The sequence below is a fragment of the Anoplopoma fimbria genome, chromosome 3, assembly GCF_027596085.1.
Source record: "Anoplopoma fimbria isolate UVic2021 breed Golden Eagle Sablefish chromosome 3, Afim_UVic_2022, whole genome shotgun sequence".
NCBI classification, from domain to species: Eukaryota; Metazoa; Chordata; class Actinopteri; order Perciformes; family Anoplopomatidae; genus Anoplopoma; species Anoplopoma fimbria.
This window is the reverse complement of record NC_072451.1, coordinates 20,647,725-20,666,946: the sequence shown is the minus strand read 5'-3', so window position 1 is coordinate 20,666,946 and position 19,222 is coordinate 20,647,725. Positions and strand designations below refer to the sequence as shown.

The following is a 19,222-nucleotide window of genomic DNA, read 5'->3' as shown; positions in this document are numbered from 1 at the left end:
TGTAGTCTGGTGGTCACACACTGCCCCACATAGAACAACAACAGGTCACCATAAAGTAAAAAAAAAAAACAGGTGTCTGCGGTGTAAATGTGCTGTCAATGTGGGGCAGTGGGTAGCAGTACTTCCTGTTGATGTTTTTAAAGCTTTAATCTGCACAGAACTGCCAGGTGCCACCCTTTCTCTTTTTTAGCACCACTAAAGCTTCTTAATGGATATCATGTGTAATGTCTTAATGGTGGGGTTGGAGGTGGATTAAGAGTGCCTCTCCAAAGATGAGGGAACTGCAATAAGCATGTCTGGGTGCCATATGTTCTTGGTGGCAACTAGCAGGGTCCACAGGATCTGGCACAGGGGAATGTTATCGGCCCGCTGCCACAGATCCACAGGTCTAAGATTACCTGCCATGTCTCAGGAGAGATTGATGATCCAATGTTCCTCTCCAGTATTTGTTTTCCCAAGAAAGGGCAATGTAACAGCATCCATCTCTCGTAAGTATTCTCTCCTCTTCTAATTTAAAAGACTAGGGGAAGGTTGTGTCCAGATGGTAATTTACATTGTCTGTTTGTTTTTTTCTCCCTGAGGTTTGACAAGCTTCTCAATGGAGGTAGTTGTCCTCATGTATCTCTCGGGTTGTGGTGATGACTAATGGCTCTTCCCCTGGTGTTCAGAATGTCCCTCAGGTAAGAGGGGTGTTTAGACAACCATTTACAATGGTGTCAAGTCATAAATTATGCTCTGATGGTCGAAACGGTGACCGTAGGGTATAGGGAAGGGAGAGACCCTGTGTTTGGCCAGTGTAACTAATCCCCCCCCCAACCCATGTTGAATGGGCTGTTCTTGGACTTTACAGATCCTTCCGTTTAGTTTAAATACATCATTTAGTTTGTTTATTTTGAGTTTAGTGTTATGAACCGGGAACTGCTTATCTGCAGAAAAAGTCTGTTGTCTATTCCTTTCCGACAGATGGCCAGAAAGCACAAATTTACCAACTGAATTACTAAAAGTTTGAAGAAAAGTGATTTGTCAAACAATGAGGCAATGGTCATCTCTTAAAAAAAACACCTCTGGAGTGATGTCCAGGACCTTATGCCATTGGTATATTTATTCAAATAATGCCCAATTTTAGCAAGTTATCTCATATAACTGTCATCTAGAGTGTAATGTTTAGTCTACTGATCATCTGTGGTTAAACACAGTTCACGGGCAGAAAGTTGACAACAGTTGAAATTTTCTTTAAAAAAAAACAAACATGTAGATTGATTATTTCTTGTAAAATCTCAAAAGTGAAAACCCCCCATTCTTTTTCACAATGAGTTTATATTCCATCTCACTTCATGGTGGTGTATTGTATCCTACACTATTTCCACAAGGAGTCTGTCTAATTTGGCTCTGGTATGTAGGCTAACAGCCTGTTGTATTTTTAAAGTTTATTTTAAGATTAAAGAATTTGCTGTGGGGGTGCCTGGACAGGGTATTCATATTTTCATCATATCTAACTTAAGATCCACGGCTGTGTTTGGACCTCACCTGTGGTCTTACTAAAAGCAGCTCTCCTTGTATCAGCAGGAACTACAACTCCCAGCATTCAACGCGGAGAGCCTGGGAAGCAGTGCTCGGCTTGCCCGGACCAGGCTGGGACGCGGAGCTGCATTTGCGCCTCTACAGCGGGGTTTGGGAAGCAGTCAAGCCGCTGGATAAGCATTTTTTTTTTTTAAACAACGGTTAAACACAGCGTGGCATTTCTTTTCACTATTGTTTTTCCAGACGGGATCTTTCAGCATGGGGAATGGCATCAACAAGGTAGGACTCCCATCTGTTGCACGCCACTGTCGTCGACAATGTGTGTACAATTAAGGAGATGTCATCTTCAGTGGAGTCTTTTAGATGGTTATTGATGAAAGTTGTATTATGACAGGATTAGGTTAGAGAGTATATGAGTCTTTTAAAAGAATCAAACATAAACCTTATAAACTTAACTGTTCAAACGATGAATATTTAACATAATGGTGATTGTGTTGACTTGTATATTATGTTATTTTTCTAATCACATGATCTCCAGTTTAGACTTGAACCTTTTATTCCTAGTAATCACTTCATAACAGAGATTATTCTCTGTTTATGTTCCAGGGGACTACAGATGTAAATTAATTTATAGCTAACTCAAGAAGCTGGGCACTCTCCCTGATAAATAAATACATTCAAAAAATGATGATGATGATGATGATGATGATAATGATGCTTTTACAATATCTTCATGTGTACATATTTATCTCTGCCCCTATAGGTCCTGCCTGACCTATACTTGGGGAATTTCAGAGGTATGTCTAACTGTTTTGTTTTTTAAATATATATATATCATTTTGATTTGGTTCTTGCATATGAGAGCACTAACTCATTATATTTGTTTTTGGTGCCATTTGTTTGTTTCAGATGCAAGAGACCGAGAACAGTTAGCCAGAAACAACATCACACACATCCTGTCCATTCATGACAGTGCAGCTCCCATACTCCAGGTGAGAAGCTCTCAATTGTTATATATATATGTACAACATCTTTGCCCGAGTGTGCATCTTAAATTTCTCATTCATATTTTAAGCAAATATGTTCAAGCAAATGAATCTCATCAGATCTGATTGGGCCCTCTCTGTGTATTAGTACAGTGCACATGACTTTAGCTCTCAGACCATAAACCGGTCTGTCAGGTCGGTCGGGAAGAGGCGCCATGCTACTCCAACAGTAGTCCTTCCCGAGTGAGTGAGTGAGTGAGTGAGTAAACAATAAGCAGGGGAGTTTTCTACTCCTGTGATTAGTTGGAATATCATGAAAAATGCCAGTCAACGACACTTGGTTTCGGTCAGTGTGCTGAGTTGTGTGCCTGCGTGGGTTTAAGAGTAGGCGGTTGTTCTTGCTTCAGCCAGTTTGGACTGTACTGTCTCGCTTCATTATTTATTTCTCAAGGTTATTAATTTTGATATAAAGTTTCTCTTAAAGCTGCAAGTACAAAATCAGTTTATTTTTTCTCAGTTTAAAATATTTTTTTTAAGTAGGGATGCACAGGTGTGACCACAAATCTGCGTAGGATTGCTTTTATTCTTCCAAATACAAAAGCACGGCATGTGTCCACCATCAAGCAACACGCACATGAAACCTTAAGAGCGTTGATGTGCAGAGCAAGTGACTGCTGACAGGTAACTAGTAGTACTCTGTCCCTCAGGAGATGACCTATCTCTGCATTTCAGCAGCTGACCTGCCCACACAAAACCTGTAAGTACCAAGATGCAACACAGCACACAACAATGAAAGGCTCAGGCAGAGAGAGGGAGAGAGAGAGAGAGAGAAAGAGAGAGAGAGAGAGAGAGAGAGAGAGAGTACAACACCCATTCGAGGCTGCGCTGTGTGGGCGTCTGAGGTTAATTTTCTTCAAGCTAACGTGTAAATGACAAGCTCAACATCTAACTGTGAACTTGATCACTGTAACACGGCTGGATTCAGCTCTTGGTGCATGGTTGTGTTTTTGATATGAGCACGTGACATGCACCATCCCATGCAGTTGCTTTTATTTAACGCATGAGAAGGGGGAAGAACAAAATCAAGAAAATCAAGGGTTGTGCATTAATCACCAAATGACACACATTTAAAAAACACACACACACACACACGCACACAAATCTGCTATGGCCAAATTCACATATCAGGCGGTCTTTTAGCAGGAAGGAAGTCTCGCAGCTCAGTTCTGCAGTTTTAGCACTGTGGTTGGTGCTGTGCCTCTATTTATACCCCCCCAACCCTCCGTGCATTTGCACATGGACATGCACTTGTGTATATATATACACACATGTGCACACTAAAGCCCTTGTCAACATTACTGCCCCGGTTGCTTCTAACCTCTTAGGTTCAGACTGCGAGGTGTTTAAAACCTGTTATGTGATACATGACACCGACTCTCTCATAGTTGACATTAACACACCCCCATCCTTATCCATCCAGGATAATAAATACAAGGGTTTGACAAGTCAGGTGCAAAAAAACATACACACACGGCATGTACAAAAAAGTTTTTGTACACCATTAATACAGCTTTAGATGCATGTAGGGGCTCTGAAGTACCAGTGAGCAGATCTATCTGTGATCTCATAATGGTTTAATGTTGCCTATTATAACAAACATGTTTTATTCTCCACAGAACTCAGCACTTTAAACAAAGTATAATGTTCATGCACGAGTCCCGCCTGAAAGGAGAAGGCTGCCTCGTTCACTGGTGAGAGCAAGACATCTTGTTTTATCTTTACCGCAAAGGTTCACTCACAAAAACAAGAGATACAACAAGTAGCCGAACTAAATAGTTTTCCTCCAGTTATCTTATAATGCAATCTAGATGTGTTGAAACAGAAATGTACAATATATCTAGAGCTAAAAAAAAAAACCTGAGATCAACCAAGTCAACAAGTGAACTCATCTGTAACTGCTGCACAGAGGGGATTAAATGATAAGCAAAAACTCTATTCTTGAACTTCCTAAAACAGAGTACAGTAAAGTCTGACCCACATTGTGTTTGTATAGTTGTGTAGCTGACTGTATGTTCACAGGGGAAAGTTATATTTGGTTAGACAGAGGGTCTTCTCAGAAATACAGGGGAACAAAAGGCTAATTAGAAGCACTGCACTGCTATAGGTTTCTTTACCATACTTATTGACTGACACATTTATATTTCTTTCAGATATGTAGAATGTAAAGTGTGTATTTAATCAGTTTCTACACCTCAGTGCACATGTTTACTGATGAGGTTCTTGTATTCTATTCTCTGTGTATCTGTCACTGTCTACAGTGTGGATGGTATTGCCAACTGTAGATATGTAATCTGATAGTTATTACTGGTAATCTTTCTTATTCTGCATAATCCTCATTTAGGATGTTACCTAGTTTCAAGCTCTAGTTCTCATGCAGAACTTTACAAGCACATTTGTATTCTGGGATTGAATCTGGTTTTACCCGTATTCAGGAAATGTTAACGTATCCTGGTTTCTGCCAAAAGAGTATTTAGGGTTCTCAAAACCAGGAAAGGGACTTCTAAAACCAGGAAATGAAGTGTTACATGCAGTGTTGGAATGATTACCTTAGAAATGTAATAGTTTACAGTGATTAGTTACCCTGATACAATGTAACAAGTATTCTAACTATCTAAATGACTTGATCAAAGTAATGTAACTTATGATTATATTTGATTACTGTTTAATTACCCTTCTATCAAATATTTCAAACAGGGCAATAAAGCTGAAAAGGGATAAAAACATCAACTTTAACAAGGCTCTGTAAACAGTTCTCAACACTGATTGTTGTAAAACTAAAAGTTCTTCTATAAACTTGAATTAAGAATGCAACAGAGCTACTGCATTAATGCTATTTTCTACATATAGGCGTTTTTACTGAAAATAATATATTCAGATGCATTCCCTTTGTAATCACCAACATTTTGATTAGTAACTGTAATTAAATTACTAATTTCTCTCCAGTAACTGATTACAATTACATTTAATTGGTCATCTAATTATGTTACTATGTTATATGTAACTTCCCCAACACTACTTACATGTGCAAAACACAGAATTCCCTACAGTATAAAACCTGGCCACAACCTGGATGCTCGTCTGCATGTTGACACACTCATTGATTACTGTATTAATCCATTTAAATGGAAAGCACTCTATGCCTTTATCTTAAAGTGTTGAGGAAAAAATCAGTTTAATTTCATGCCTCATACTATTTGTCCGTCCCTCTGTTCTTACAGTTTGGCAGGTGTGTCCCGCAGTGTCACCCTGGTGGTGGCCTACATCATGACGGTGACAGGACTGGGCTGGCAGGAGGCGCTGGCTGCAGTGAGGGTGGCCCGGCCCTGTGCCGGCCCCAACCTGGGCTTTCAACGCCAACTCCAGGAGTTTGAGGCTACTCAAGCTGATCAGGTCAGTCCTAGGAACTGAGCGAGGGGAAGATGGAGCATGAGAGAGTGTGGAATATATCAATGCATTACTGAATAAAGGTGGTTATGGTGTGGAGAGAATGCACCATCAGTAATTAGCATTTAGTAAAATTCTTTACATTGTCATCAAAACAAAAGCTGTTTTTTTTTCTTTCTCCTGTAGTTCAGAGAATGGCTACAGAAGGAATATAAGGACAACTCCTTCAACGATGAGGCTGATCTACGTGACTTGCTTGCCATGGCTTCTAAAGTCAATGGCGACAGGGTGGAAAAACCTGCATCTACCCCACCTGAAGGCATCTGATCAGATCTTTTGATAAGATCTTTTTCCGCTCAGCCTGGAGGATCACACCACCGTCCAACGCTACAGTATTCAGGACCTAAAAGGACTACTGTCAGGATGTCAATCACAGCTGGAGTGATCCTCAAAATATCAACGACAAGAACACTGAAAGAGACAATTACCATGTACAGCACAGATACCTTTTTAGCTTTGGTTGATGTTTATGGTGCAGTTGTTTTTTCTAATTTATGAATGTTGTGTTTTTGTACTGTGTCATGATGATTTCAAACTGCGAAATAAAAGGAGTAAAGTCAAGTGCTTTTGTGAGGTTGTTGTTGTTGTTGCCGTGTTGAAGGTGATAAGAACACACTCTGTGATGTGTTTACATCTCTGTTTCCTGGTTGTCTTCCTGTTTGTCTCATGTGCAAGGGAGGTCATGCGTGTGATATACAAAACACCAAGAACATGTTCTTTTATCACGCTTTCTTCAATATTGTCTCAAGAGAATAGAGCATTTTTTTAAAAAACACATTCATTTCAGCATGACGAGATACTGCATTCAGTAGCAGATAGCTGGTCATGCACATGGATAGCCACTGGAGGGCAGTAATACTAAAGTAGCCTAAAACATATTTAGGATTAAACATGTTCATTGTTAAGTGTCTTCTGACATTTGTTCCTCATGCATCAATGCAATCTTTCCCCATTAATAAAATTATAGAATTGTAGTCAACAGTTGTCACTGAAAATGAGGTTGTAGGCTACTTTAAGATTTTTTTTTTTTTTTTTTTTTTAAATGTAATATGTGTGAGGAATATTTTCATATCGGTCATTTTCACAGGTAACTGCTCCATTCCCTCGTGGTGTCTGCTCAGGGTGTCACTGGAGGGATTCCCCACCCGAACTGCGATGAGTTTCACAGAACTGAGCGCATCTCCTCTTGAACTTCTCCGAGAAGCTCCTCCCTGTAACAAATCAAGTTGTGATAAAGGACACCGAAAACCTTCAAAAAAGGATTTCAGCGGGGAGAGCACGCAAGATTAACGGTAAGCGGCAGAAAATGGCTGTATTTTCAACATTGAATTTAATAAAGAGTTGCGAAATACTGATCAACCCGAAAAGTTTCAGCCAGGGAGAAAAAAAAAAAGTTGTTTATCATTCATCTTAGGATTTCTGGTATTTACATCAATCTTAAATCGTACTGAAGTTGAATTATTGTTCTGTGAAGTTAAGGTCTTACAAACATGTGATAAGAGTTAGTCTTATCAGCATATAGTCCACCACGCATTGTTGTTAAAAGTATTTCTATATTTGTCTTGTGTTTCTATTCATGCATTTGTCTCAAATGAGTCACATCTCCTTTCACTGACTTGAGAGGAAAACTGCAGAAAGTACCACTTGAAGCTCAACCTTAATACCCTTCCTTTATAAATCAGCAAGGCCAAAAGCGTCAAAAGCATGGCTAGATGAAATGTATTAAAAGTGATTTCTAATATTACAACTACAGAGAAGTGATGTGGAACACCAACTAACCCTGGCATGTATTTTATTACTCAAAAAAGTGCAATTGTAACTACAAAAGTCTTTCTCAGGTTAATTTCAATGAGTAAATCTTACATTATAAAAAAGTTCAAATGAACCGTGTCACCTTTCTCTGCCTACTTTTCTGTTATGTGCTTTTGTTTTATTTTACTTTGCAGAGATGAACCTTGAGGAGGACAGCGGCCTGTCAGTCAGCTGCGGCAATGGGAAACTGAGACAGTGGCTGATTGATCAGATTGACAGCAGGACTTATCCCGGCCTGGTTTGGGAAAATGATGAAAAGAGCATCTTTAGGATTCCCTGGAAACATGCAGGGAAACAAGACTATAACAGAGACGAGGACGCAGCGCTCTTCAAGGTCTGACCATTTAACCTGTGTCTCCTCACACTTCACCTGAGGCCTCTAACAGTTCCATTTTTGAACACACTATGGATATAAATAACCCAAAAATTGTTCTAATGCATTTTTTGGAAAAGCAGATTCAGATTTAGTTTACTTTTTTTTTTTACTTATAGAAATGTTCATGCAATAATCCATTCTTCAGAGCCCTAAAATTGTACAATTCTTAGTGCATAGGCATGTTTAAAGAGGATTTGTAAATTAATCTAATCAATGGTTGTTTCAGGCATGGGCAATGTTTAAGGGAAAATATAAGGAGGGAGTCGACAAGCCAGATCCCCCCACATGGAAAACCAGACTACGCTGTGCTCTTAATAAAAGCAATGACTTTGATGAGTTAGTGGAAAGAAGCCAACTGGACATCTCAGACCCCTATAAAGTCTACAGAATCATCCCAGAAGGAGCCAAAAGAGGTAAGTGTATGTAAATATCATCCATCAAAACTGCACTATAGTTTGTGAAAATGACCTTCAGCCGCCCATGTATGAGGTGTCAGATGTAATGGAGTGAGTAAAATAGCTTATGGTTGAAATTTGACAACTGTAAAATCTAAAGCCCCTTTTCTACTGCTGCATTTCATACAGAATCTCACATTGTTTGCAGACTATTGGCATTTTTTTTCACATACACATGCACCACTGCAGTTGTTTCTGAGGCAGGAAGCACAAAGGAAGCCAAAGCATGTACCAAAAAGGCCATAGTGCTTTTTTTAGAGGGCTTCGGTTACTGAGCGCAGGGTGCACATAACACAATCAGGCGACCTCCAGCCTTGCATAACGAAGTCTCTGCCATCATACAACTGTTTTTTGTCACACCAGAGCAGGTTTTGCTCTCTGGGCTAACAAGTCAAAATCAACAGGATTCAGCCTCAGTCATCTCTTGCACTCACTCTGCAAAACAACCTGTGCAGGACCTCACAAGTGCACAAAACACATTCACAGTTTGAACCTGACAAAATGACTTGCATGTAGGTTTGTTAAATTCACAGAATCTTGTGCCTTATATATTCTCAGTGTATTGTTAATCTGCACAATACAACTATTCTATGTCAAATGTTAGTTCTGTTTTTTTTTTTTTTAATATTAGAGACTCAATGTCTTCAAAACAAAGCATGGCCAATATTGTGGATCAATTATCTGACAAATGCATTTCTGATTTTGTACATTTACAGGAATGAAGATAAGTATGGAGGAGACATCACATGTAAATGCCCTTGGCTTTCCCCCTCCATATACATCTCCACATGACCAGGTCAGCATGCTGGTCCTGAGCACATCAATTAATTTGTGGTATTACAGACATATCTTGCTTAAATTGCATCCATGTGCTTCTTCCTCAGGTATCTGGCTATATGGTTTCTCAGGACAGAAGAGACTGGAGGGATTACTCAGCCTCAGAACAGCAACCTCTTCCTCCTCCGAATCAACACGGGCCACATGCAGAGCTGCAGTACGGGCAGTTCCACTACCCATCACCGTTCAGCCGGGCTTGGCCCGGGTCACATACAGAAAACGGTAAAATATGCTCAGGATTATAAAACTAGAGATGGAAGGGAATAGATGGATTTAATCTTTTGACTGTGTATGTGAGTGTGACTGTAATACTCAGCATATATACAGTATGATGCAGTGTCTTATCTTCAATGTCACATGGTCTGATCTAGAGATTTAGATTGCTTTAATGGAAAGAATGATGCTTTTTTTCAGTTTATCCAAATAATAATAATAATTTCCAGCCACAGACACCTACAGTAGCTATGACGTCATACTTTTCGGCAAATGAAAAGGAATAATGTTGTCACTTTACTGACATACAATTTTAAGATAGATTGAAATCATGCTTATTTGTTTCATCATGTTATGCTTTAAACCATCTATGAATGGAAGCTTTATCAGGTCATCAGGTACAGTCAGTGACCTGTAGGTCATTACAATGTCAACAGTTATCTCAATCCTCCTTAGTTTACAGTGGAATTCAACTTATAACTTTAAGGTGGAAATAAACTTCACAACTACACGTTCAAAGACTGTTTTGTCGCTAAGGGTTGTAAAAAAAAATCTGTGTTACATTCAGGTTACAAATAGTGGACTGTGAAGACTCACTATCAATTTGAATAGTGTCAATCATTACAACCATCATAATTAATCTAGAAAGTATTATTATTTAACCATTATTTAATTATAATACCGAGCAACGGCTGCACACTACCCTTCTCACGTACAAAGGAAACAGCTCCATAGCTCGCTGTGAAGTTGTTTATACATATGGTGAATTGGCCCTAGAAATAAGTGATAATATATCACGTAATGCCCTTTGACATTCAATACAAAAATTATGACCATTATTAATTTATTTATTTATTCTCCACAGGTTTTCAGCTCTCCTTCCACACCTACTTTTCAGAGTCCCAACCACCTGTGTATTCAATAAACCAAAGCAATGGCATAACAGGTAAAGAATCATCTGGGGCTCATTTAAAGACAGATGCAAACAGACGTTCACTCGCATGCTTTACTATTTTGAAAATATTTGCGTTTACAGAAACTACAAACACTTTGCACAACACTTACTTACTTCCCTATTCTGAAGAGCATCAGGCCATGATAGTGAATTGTGAGTTTTTTTAATCCATCACATGATGAGAGATAATAAAAAAGGGCTAAAAAAAACGCTTGGAATGATAAGAGAGATGTGTGTTATACTCTGCATACCAAAATAATTGAGAACAACGTTTTATTAAGCTTGACATTTCAGGGCTGCCATCAGATCCGGCTGTGAGGCTCAAATTGTTTCCTACGAGGATGTATCAGCTAAATGCTCGTCTCTTTCTTCCAGATTTCAGCCTGCATGTGTCCCTATACTACAGAGAGTCTTTGGTGAAGGAGGTAACCACCACCAGTCCAGAAGGTTGTCGGATCACCTCTCATTCCTCCTCCTCTCCATCCTCTTCCTCGTCCTCTTCCCCGTGCCCAGAGGACAAGCTTCATAGCGGGGCAGAAATCATCCTTTTTCCATTCCCGTACCCCGAGTCTCAGAGACAGGGTGCTGAGATGCTTCCTAATGTTCTGGAGAGGGGGGTGCTTCTGTGGATGACACCTGATGGGTTATATGCTAAGCGCCTCTGCCAGGGTCGAGTTTACTGGGAGGGACCTCTGGCTCCTTATGTGGATAAACCCAACAAGCTGGAGAAGGAGCAGCCATGCAAACTTTTCGACACCCAGCAATTTCTGATTGGTAAGCAAATATGTTTCTGTTGTGTTCTGTTCACACCTGTAGCATTGGAAGCAATGGCACAAAACACCTGTACAATATGATGCAGTTTACAGTGAGAAAGTGGTGGTGTTCAGAGAATAGCAAAAAAATGAAAATAAAGTGTAAAGGGTTACCATGTAAGCAGCCAATTAGATCTTAAGCAGATGATCATATGTTTTGTATGTAAAAGAAACTGAAGCTCTATGATAAATAAAAACTAAAATACTTGAAAATACAGATGATGATTCTACTACGTAATATTTTTTAGCCTATAGTTTAAGGTGTCATTGTATTTCAGTATGTATTTTGTCCTCTGGTGTTTGTACAGTTGGTTGGTGTTTAACATTATGACAACTGTAAAAAGAACCCATTTTCCTTTTTTTAAGGAAAATGCTTTTAAAAACGTTTCAGTCAAGTTCTAATCCGAACTACTTGGCTCTGTCAAGCGGCGATTTCAGTCCATGTACGTGAATAATTGTATTTTTTATCCAGTTGGTGTAGATGCTTTTTGGTAACCGAGGTTATAGATTTATGTTTTACTGCTCATTAAACTCTTTAAGCGATCAAAATAACTAATGCTACTTCAGGTATTTACAGTATGAGAATGGTTGTGGTCACGTTGATGATGGCTTTGATGTTAATGATAATGATGAAGGACAGTTATCAGTTGCTGTAGCTGGGTAAATCCCGCGCAGTCTTGAGATATAGCGCCAAAAGGCTTAAGAAGAAAGTCACATATTCAGCAGGGGACCAAAGTGTGTGAAGTCCCCACCCACCTCCTGTGGTCCAACACACTGTATGACAAGATGGTGTTTTCTGAACCATTTAACAATGAAATTTCCATCATCCAGATAAGTGGTTTCCAGAAGAGACATGTTGATAAGGGAAAATGTTGTGTGAGCAAATTGGTTTTTTTAATGTTTCTTTACTGTGTATTTTTAAAGTGGTATGCTGGAGTGTGTGTGATAAGTAGCACAAAGTGGATTTGTTCGGCACCGAATTCCTTATTTTTTTCTTGCTCCTCTTTTTCTCAGAGCTTCAAGAGTTTGCCCATAATGGTCGACACTTACCAAGACACCAGGTAGTGCTGTGCTTTGGAGACGAGTACCCCGACCCACAGCGCCCAAGGAAGATGATCACAGCACAGGTACCAATCCACTAGCTATTACATTCTCAGGTGGTGGCAAAATATGTATTCATATTAGTAAATTCATATATGGTTGTTAGAAATACTACTAAACTACAAACGCAAAATGCAGTGACTAGCCTACATATTTAGTTAAAATTAAGACCTAAATCAGATTTTATTACAATGTAAATGTAATAATTTCTGTGAAAACACCCTTTGAATTTGCGCTTACTACAAAACAGAGTTAGAAAAAGGTCAAACTGCAGCCAAAGCAAAAGCGCTATATGTTGCCAGCCGGTGAGATAGTCACAGCTAGCTTAAAAGTAAAGTTACATTTACTAACCGACTTTCCCTGGCTGTTATCTGTTAATGAAGATATCCATTTAATATTAACCGAAGTGGTGGTTAATAAGTTAGTTAACCCCCTTCTAACAAACAGTCTTTGGCTACCACACATAAATGAGGAAGTGGTTACTGGGTAAGGCTAATTAGCTTTGCTAGTTGAATCCTTGAATTCAGCGTGTTTAAGCTGCCATTAAATGTACTAAATTCATTCATTATATTAAATTCAATAGAAAAATAAATAGTTGTCGTGTGTGACAGAGAGACACCTATCAAAACAGAGATATCGTTTTAATTCATATTAATGGGCTGTCAATAATCAAAATCAAGTTTACAAGAAATCTGCAAAAAGTGCAGTTTATGCATATTTTAGGTATTACGTAGGTTCTATGGTAATAACCTTAACATTATATAAAAAATAATAAAAACGAAAAGACATCAAATGAAGGCCTGGTTGGTACGCAGTATCCTAGCCAACCAGAACATGCACTTCTAACACTTTTTTCTTTCACTTTTGATAGCTTTAGATACTGTTCTCTTCCTTTAGAGGACTCAAATGGATAACATGATTCATCAGTCGCAGACATTTTTCATACGTAGACCTAATTTCATTTTAGGTGGAGCCGGTATTTGCCAGAAAACTGGTGTACTATTACCAGCAGAACAATGGCCACTACCTGCGGGCTTTTGATCACATCCAGGAACAGAACACATCTACAACAATCGACTATCCCTCCCAGAGACCGCTACAGCATATTCAGGAGTGACAAGCAGACAGACACACACACACACACACACACACACACACACACACACACACACACACACACACACACACACACACACACACACACACACACACACACACACGTGAGGCCATAAATGTGAATGTAATCCACTGACCTTTTCTCACTCACTGTGACTACAGTGTACTGTAAATGAAACAAGCTGTCATGTAACTGAGGGGTAAAGATGGGGAAGACCCTGTCGTTTCGACTTGCACACCTATGCGTTGTAGTCTTTTTGTCGGTGACTGTAAAGTTGTGCTCTTTTTTTTCTACAAGTATTATTGTGACACTGAAGGATGCGGTTTGAGGGTGAGGGGATGAGGGGAGCGGAGGGCGAGTGAGACAGGAAGTACTAGCACAGGTGCACAGGAAGAATGGCCCCTGATACAAACACTGATGGCACAAAGGGACGCAACTGTGTATTAATGAATATTTATTGTATTTTCACAAGTAACAGTTGACAATGGGATTGGTGCACTCGCACGCTGAAGTCGCACAATCACGAACTCTGCTTTTTAAACTCAGTTGACACACTCCTTCTGTGATTAGGTGATTAGGTGAGCAAGTGTCAACAATATCTAAGTCCGTTGTAGACCTCAGTTCTGCTCTGGTTGGTGTGGTAGAGGACGCTGTTATACAAATAGTTTATCTTTTGGATGTATGTTGCAGAATGCACTTAAGAAAATCTATCGATGTACTGAATCTGGTCAGCTTTTGAAAATATGTGATTCCTTTAAATTAAGTCAAACTGACAAAAGGGTTCCAAGATAATCAAAGATTATTACAAAGATTGTAATTATTCAATGTCTCTATTCTTTGTTTGTTTCTTGCTTTGTCTTGTAAAATACTGTATAGTTTTACTTTTTCAATCTGATTCAAACTCTCCACCTTTGATTAACTTCTAACAACTTATAGAGATGAAACTTCTGACGAGGGTTTGCAAGTAGACATGGCTTCGTATGAGACGCTCACAAGCAAAACAAGTTTGGGGACCACTGGCTTACAACACATGATCAGGGAGAAGTTTGACCTGAAGGTCTTTGTCACCAGAAAGAAGTTGGTTGACTGGAAAAATCACACTCATCCCGTAACTCGCAGGGAAACCGTACCTGTTCCTCTTGACATGAAACTTTAGGCCTCGCAAATGGGAAGAAAAACTACCTTTGTGGTCAGCGTGAAGGTTGAGCCAGGGTGGAGCTCTCTGGTTCCCATGCCGATACCGTAGAGGTTAACATACTAGATGTCCACACAAAACTAAGATCCTAACAACCTACAGATGATGCATATATGCAATAGTCAGGATAATGCAATTCCTTAAGTTGCTGAAGTAATAAAGGCTGATGCTGCAGCAGAAGGGATACAGGTTTTGTTATGTTTTTCCTCTGTGGTCCAGAGTTTCGATCTCTGCATTTACTTCCTTCTCACTTAAACCACATCACTTTCACAATGGCTTTAAAAGTCTGACCAAAATCACAGGCGGGAATTGTTCTGTGTGTGTCTGTGTGTGTCTGAACCATAAATCATTTCCCTCTTAACATCTCAGTCGGTCTGATTCCGTGCTGGGTGAAATTAAGTTTCTTATTACTTCGCAGTCAGTCATTGACTCATAACATCCTTATAGTGAAAATGTAACTAGCTCAATGTACAGTGTGCTGTTGTGGTAATCACTTTGTGTGTATGTGTATAGTAAAGGGCCATGTTTGTGAGCATGTGTGTGGGTGGGTACATATATTCGTGTCATAAAGTTGCACTATTACTGTTATCAAGAATTGACATTTATGGGCTCAGGATAAAACATGTGACTCCCCGCCTACATCAGTGACTCAAACACAGACAGGCACATCCATTTCACATCATACCTTACAGTTACAGTTAAACATTCAGGACAAATGAAAATGAAATCACAAAATAAGTGTATACTGACAAAAAAAAAAAAAAAAAAATACTTGTTATGGTGCCCATATCTCTAATGCGTTGTAAATATACTTAAAAGCTTTATAATCTGGAAATATTCATAATGCTTTATAAAAAAATAAGTGGCCAACATTTTTTTTATGTATTTTTTGTTAATTATTCATTATAGACATGGGCATAATAGAAAGGGTTGCTGAAAATTGTTCCAGTATTTTGAACAACATATGTGAATAATCACAAGGAATTGAAATTATAAGGAGATGGATTAATTATGGATATATGATTTATTTTTAAATAAACTTTTCAATCTTCTACTTCTCGTGTCTGATGTTCTGTTTTGTCTTTGAGCTCTTTTTGATTGTCAAACAAAGGGAGGGAGAATGAGACTACTACTATTTGGTAAAAAAAAAAAAAAAAAAAAAAAACAGAAAAAAGAAAAGCACAATCACACATCATGGTGTTTCCCCTCTGCAGGAAGCCACATCATTTGTAGCCAGGCTTCGTTTTTTCCGCCTGTATGAGCCGTTACTCCAAGTGTACATCGCCTTAGTCCCTCAGTTGAAGCTTTGAAATGGACAGTTTAGTTAACTGAAGCAACAAAATGAGTCACAAAAATACCCTTGTGTAATGTACTTGTGTAAATATTTCTACCATATTCTGTTAATGCTACATTTAGTACCCTTCACACAGGGATCCTCTTATCGTTTAGGGGGTTTCACTCCACACTAGAGTGGCATTAACACTGTTCACAAGTTGTTCATGCTTTCGGTCTGAGATTATCTGATGTTCATTTTATAATGATTCTGTTATGAGCTACATATTCAGAAATAATAGCAGTTGGTTTATCTGTTAATGCTTTATTGAATACATCAAGGGTCTGAGGCGAGACAAAAATCAGGATGTATCACAACAAATCTGTTGCAATGTTTTGCTGACATCTGCTGGTTAGTTTGTTGCAGCTGAAAAATAAGATCTGAATTTAAAGGGTGGCAATATGATCAACAAGTTAAAAGAGAAAAACAAATACATGTTTCTGCTGCATGAAATAATGTTTATATCTAAAAACATTCATCTGTGCTTTCTTCTCATAAAATACTTGATAATGTAACCCTTTCAGGCCTCTCGCAATTATTTAATCTTTGATGAGGAGACATGATTTGACTCTTTGTTGTTTTAAAGGTTCTCAATTCAAAACTGTCGGGAACCATTGGGACTCAATCCTCCCCACAGTTGTCTACTTCAACACCCCAAAGCTCCAGTTAATTAAAATCCCCTGATTGTCCTGGGTTGTCCGATCATTAGGTGTGAGATAAAGTACCATGGCTGGTCATAGTAGTTTTAAAGAACTTGAGAAATTGGGGGCAGGAGGATACTTTATACTCATCTTTAACTTGCACATGGTGTCAGACATAAAAAGGGAGTCCAGGGGTTAACACTAAAACAAAATGATCAAACAAATAAAATGAAGTAAATAAATCAATCAAACTAAATCTGGTTTGTCTGCTTGCTGGTTAGATTCCCTGATCACTGAGAACATACCTGTGGTAATTCTACACTAGACTCAGAGTCCGTGACCCCAGTTTGTTTAGGGTCAGACCTCTGCCCTGGATTTGATGACAGTCCTGTTTAACCTTATAGTAAACTCCTGCTTGTTGACCCAGTGGTAAGGAAGGTGTTGACCCCATTCTCCGTTTTTACGAATTTTGACCCTTGAAAATGACCCTGCAAATCCACCAATTATCACTCTCAGGCCCACTGCGGATGCTGTGTTCTTATGAAGCAGTGGCTGATGGGAACAAATACAGAGATAAACTGTTGACAGATGATCGTGTTAAGACTTTAGTAATGACAGAACAGATGCCAATAAAACTGACTTGTGCAGGTGTGGCTGAGTACTTATCATTGCTCTCTTTTATTCTCTTATTATAATGACAGTCATTATCATTATATTATTATTAGTATGAGTTCTCTGGATATGACCTATAAGGCATGAGAATTGCTCTCCATCACCAGTAAATAGAACTGTTATCGCCACAATTAATCAGCTTGAATTGTTTATTAGATGTCTGTGTTTATCTGAGGCTCTTCAGATAACGACGTACTTGACCCGATACATTATGATGGCAGGAAAGCAATAACAGTTGTCGGATAAGGAGCAGCGAAGTAATGAAAAACAATCGGAGGACTCGGGACACCAGTGTAAACAGATAAGGGTGATAAGCAGAACAATATGGTGGTCTACCTGGCACCGATGCAAGGGTTGGGCTGCTTGTTTAGTTTGGCTGGGAACTCGCAGAGGTTTTGGAGATAAAGGATGTTACACTACGATGTCATCAGACAAAGTAGGAAATGCTGCATTTTCACCATAATGGAGATTTCCTCCAGAGACACACAACAGAGATACAAAGTTTACCAACTAATGAAGAAACAGTGACTCTGCATGGATATACGTGCAGTGAAATAAATGACCAGCAGGGAGTGATGTATCATTGGTTTAGTGCTGTACTTGAGCTGGAGAGAGTGGAAATATGAATTCTCCACATGCAAAAAAACAACATGATGCTCACACATTTGGGCGGTTGGACTGCAGTAATCAGGGAATTCACAAACCCTTTGATCACTCTTAATATGGTGCGGGGACGTGACTCTCTGCAACACACATGCCTCAACGTACAAACATACATCCATACATGCATACGCACGCACACACACACACACACACACACACACACACACACACACACACACACACACACACACACACACACACACACACACACACACACACACACACAATTGTATTATCAATTCCATCAATTGATTTAGATTCACTAACATTATCAAAAATGCTCTCTCTGGATTTTCTCCTTACATTTTCCTATCAAAATAAAGAGTTTGTGACTCCACGTCTTTCATTTTCCACTTTTCTAAACACAGTTGCTTTGTTTCGTGTGTCAAGTGACGGGCAGAACCGGTGCTGACGGAGAGACGGAGATGGCCAGAGTGACAGCTCGTGGGCTGTGTTGCGTGAGAGTGACTTGGGCTGTTTCTCAGACTCTGTGTGGTCTGGGTGTGTGGTCTCCAGCTGACGGGCAGGGAGGAGGACGGGGAGAACCCTCTGAGTGTATGTGTGTACGTGTGTGTGCATGTGTGTGTGTGTGTGTGTGTGTGTGTGTGTGTGTGTGTGTGTGTGTGTGTGTGTGTGTGTGTGTGTGTGTGTGTGTGTGTGTGTGTGTGTGTGTGTGTGTCTGAGTGTGCAAGCTCATATGTTTACTTTATCCAGAGTCAGGTCCGGGCTTTCTGTAGCCATGGCTTGACTAGAAAGCTCTGCCTTCCGCCACTCAGCAGCCGCGGTCTGAAACATAAACACATACTGCCACTGCTCTGACATGGCTCATCTAAGGATCATTTTTATCCATGTATACATATGAGACCTGAGAGACCTTTAGGTTAGAGGGTCTTAGCCTAGTGTGTATTTTCTGAAACTTAGCCTTATATAGAGTAATTGTTCGACTGCCTTTTCCTAACATTATTGGATTAGAAATTTACACAATTCCTTAATCTTACCTACATGAATATTAATAGACTTTTATTATAC

General features: G+C 39.3%; 2 protein-coding genes across 3 annotated transcripts; both read left to right on the top strand.

The window, feature by feature from the left end:
* The first annotated feature begins 281 nt into the window (after positions 1–281).
* Positions 282–6,544, top strand: dusp22b (dual specificity phosphatase 22b). 2 transcript variants are annotated; one of them, XM_054596407.1, is made up of 9 exons: positions 282–488; positions 582–680; positions 1,567–1,800; positions 2,285–2,318; positions 2,431–2,513; positions 3,215–3,264; positions 4,184–4,258; positions 5,786–5,957; positions 6,138–6,544. In XM_054596407.1, exons 3-9 carry the CDS (start codon positions 1,780–1,782, stop codon positions 6,276–6,278), a joined length of 576 nt encoding a protein of 191 aa, XP_054452382.1. In that variant the 5' UTR covers positions 282–488; positions 582–680; positions 1,567–1,779; the 3' UTR covers positions 6,279–6,544. The 2 variants fall into 2 exon arrangements, with proteins under 2 accessions (XP_054452382.1, XP_054452383.1); XM_054596408.1 differs by having other exon boundaries at positions 1,564–1,800.
* A 593-nt stretch (positions 6,545–7,137) lies between these two features.
* Positions 7,138–15,938, top strand: irf4a (interferon regulatory factor 4a). The gene is made up of 9 exons (XM_054624046.1): positions 7,138–7,303; positions 7,958–8,157; positions 8,426–8,612; positions 9,371–9,450; positions 9,539–9,713; positions 10,570–10,650; positions 11,035–11,433; positions 12,486–12,598; positions 13,540–15,938. The coding sequence occupies exons 2-9, from the start codon at positions 7,960–7,962 to the stop codon at positions 13,687–13,689; spliced, it is 1,383 nt and encodes a 460-aa protein (XP_054480021.1). The 5' UTR covers positions 7,138–7,303; positions 7,958–7,959; the 3' UTR covers positions 13,690–15,938.
* Positions 15,939–19,222: the final 3,284 nt, after the last annotated feature.

Excerpts from the sequence above, each read along its gene's own strand:
- dusp22b (XM_054596407.1), top strand. The coding sequence starts at position 1,780 with ATGGGGAATGGCATCAACAAG. Across the intron at positions 2,514-3,214 it reads GTGCAGCTCCCATACTCCAG|GAGATGACCTATCTCTGCAT; the intron begins GTGAGAAGCTCT and ends TCTGTCCCTCAG. Across the intron at positions 5,958-6,137 it reads AGGCTACTCAAGCTGATCAG|TTCAGAGAATGGCTACAGAA; the intron begins GTCAGTCCTAGG and ends TTTCTCCTGTAG.
- irf4a (XM_054624046.1), top strand. The coding sequence starts at position 7,960 with ATGAACCTTGAGGAGGACAGCGGCCTGTCAGTCAGCTGCGGCAATGGG. Across the intron at positions 9,714-10,569 it reads CGGGTCACATACAGAAAACG|GTTTTCAGCTCTCCTTCCAC; the intron begins GTAAAATATGCT and ends TATTCTCCACAG. Across the intron at positions 12,599-13,539 it reads GGAAGATGATCACAGCACAG|GTGGAGCCGGTATTTGCCAG; the intron begins GTACCAATCCAC and ends ATTTCATTTTAG.